This window comes from Galeopterus variegatus, unplaced genomic scaffold (genome assembly GCF_000696425.1).
Source record: "Galeopterus variegatus unplaced genomic scaffold, G_variegatus-3.0.2 Scaffold12195, whole genome shotgun sequence".
NCBI lineage: Eukaryota > Metazoa > Chordata > Mammalia > Dermoptera > Cynocephalidae > Galeopterus > Galeopterus variegatus.
In genome coordinates this window covers 21,552-23,161 of record NW_007738306.1, presented here as the reverse complement: position 1 = coordinate 23,161, position 1,610 = coordinate 21,552, and the positions used below count along the sequence as shown (strand labels likewise).

Below are 1,610 nucleotides of genomic sequence, written 5' to 3'. Positions count from 1 at the left end.
AGTTATTAAAATGATAGTACACGTAAGGTCGTGGTCAGTAAAGGCTGACAGTTCAACAAGTCAAGGCACATAAACCAGACCGAATAATAAGCTCAGGAAAATTCTACACAGTATGTTCAACGAGGCATCTTTCAACCTGTTTTATTGTTGTGAGCAGGATAAATATGAACTAGGTGATTGTGTACTTACCTGTATTTGTTACTGACTGTATACCCTATGGACTCCAGTATTAGGGATATAGAAATTAATAAATTTTTATATTAGTTCAAAAGATATTGATAACTCTAGTGAAGTTGTTGGGGTTTTGGGGCCGTGTTTTTTTAAGAGATTTTTGTCAGGCTCTGATTTTCTAAATAGTCACGTCACAACATGGTATATCATATATGTACTCAACTAAATACGAAACTAGGAAAAAGTTTTCTCAAGTGAGGAACTGAACTACAACCTGTCATCAGGAACTTTTTGACAAAAGTCAAATACATGGCAACTGAAAAGTATTCTGTCTATAAATCTTCACATTCCTCTTTCTGCACCTTAAGTGTGTCATGATAGCCATAATATCCACCAAGTAAAGATTGTTTTGTGTACTTAGAAGATATGGAACATTTCAGAAAAGTTTTCCTAAAAATCATGGTTTGACACTTAAAACATTAACGTATAGCATCCCCCTTAGGGTTCTGCAGGCGTATTGCTGGAAACAGTAATATATGCTGTTTTCTCTGCTGCATAAGCTTATCAAAAACAATGGGAGTGATTTCATTGTTTCCTGTCTCTATCACTTCTGTGTTACCTGACACAAATGTGCAATGAATGCTTGATTAACGAGTTAATAAGTAAATGAAAGGTGGTCGCAGTAGATGTGGCAAAGGAGGCGATTGTTCACGTTCCTGTTTCCCATGTGCGGGAGGAGATTGTTCACTTTCCTGATTCCCATGTGCGTCAATTAAATTTTCCAAAAGTGGTGTTTTCCGTGTGACAAGTCAGTTACAAGAACAAGCTCCCTACGTGTGTTGTACTCCCCAAAATGTAAAACAGTATTTTTAAGTGTCAGCCACAGAATTAAATGGTAATATTTTTTGTCCTGATTTTTTAAAAATAAGTTTTGGAGCTTACTAAGATGATCATTGCTGTTAAATATTGTTTCTGTCAGTTACTGAGCTGGCAGTGCACAGATTTACAGTAATTAAAAAACCCTAATAAACAAGTGTAACTATAATTTTGTAGTTTTTAAATCACTTTTCTTTTTTCTTGTATCAGCCCAGGAGAATCAGTGCAGTTTCTGTGGCAGAACGAGTTGCCTATGAGAGAGGAGAAGAGCCTGGAAAAAGCTGTGGCTATAGTGTTCGGTTTGAGTCTGTACTTCCCCGCCCTCATGCCAGCATAATGTTTTGTACTGTAGGTCTGTGATGTGTTTTGGTTTTTCATTTGGGGTTTATGTTGTGATGTTTGCAAAGAAAACTTGGCAACAGTACAGAATGGCTGGAAATAATGAGCCAGTCTTAGAATGACTTTTTAAGTAGAACTTTTGGCAGCTTTTTTTTCTTCATGGAGAGTATAATATACTTGCTGGTTTTTATAGCTTACAGAAAATGAAATCATGAAATTAGTAA

General features: G+C 36.1%; 1 protein-coding gene across 1 annotated transcript in view; it reads left to right on the top strand.

Annotated features, from left to right (window-relative positions):
- The window catches only part of DHX9 (DEAH (Asp-Glu-Ala-His) box helicase 9), a 30,270-nt gene that overhangs the window by 13,375 nt on the left and 15,285 nt on the right, over positions 1-1,610 (top strand). Inside the window, exons 7-8 of the mRNA XM_008595031.1 lie at positions 1,258-1,399; positions 1,587-1,606. Of these exons, the coding sequence (XP_008593253.1) occupies positions 1,258-1,399; positions 1,587-1,606 (162 nt within the window). The remainder of the gene's footprint in view (positions 1-1,257; positions 1,400-1,586; positions 1,607-1,610) is intronic.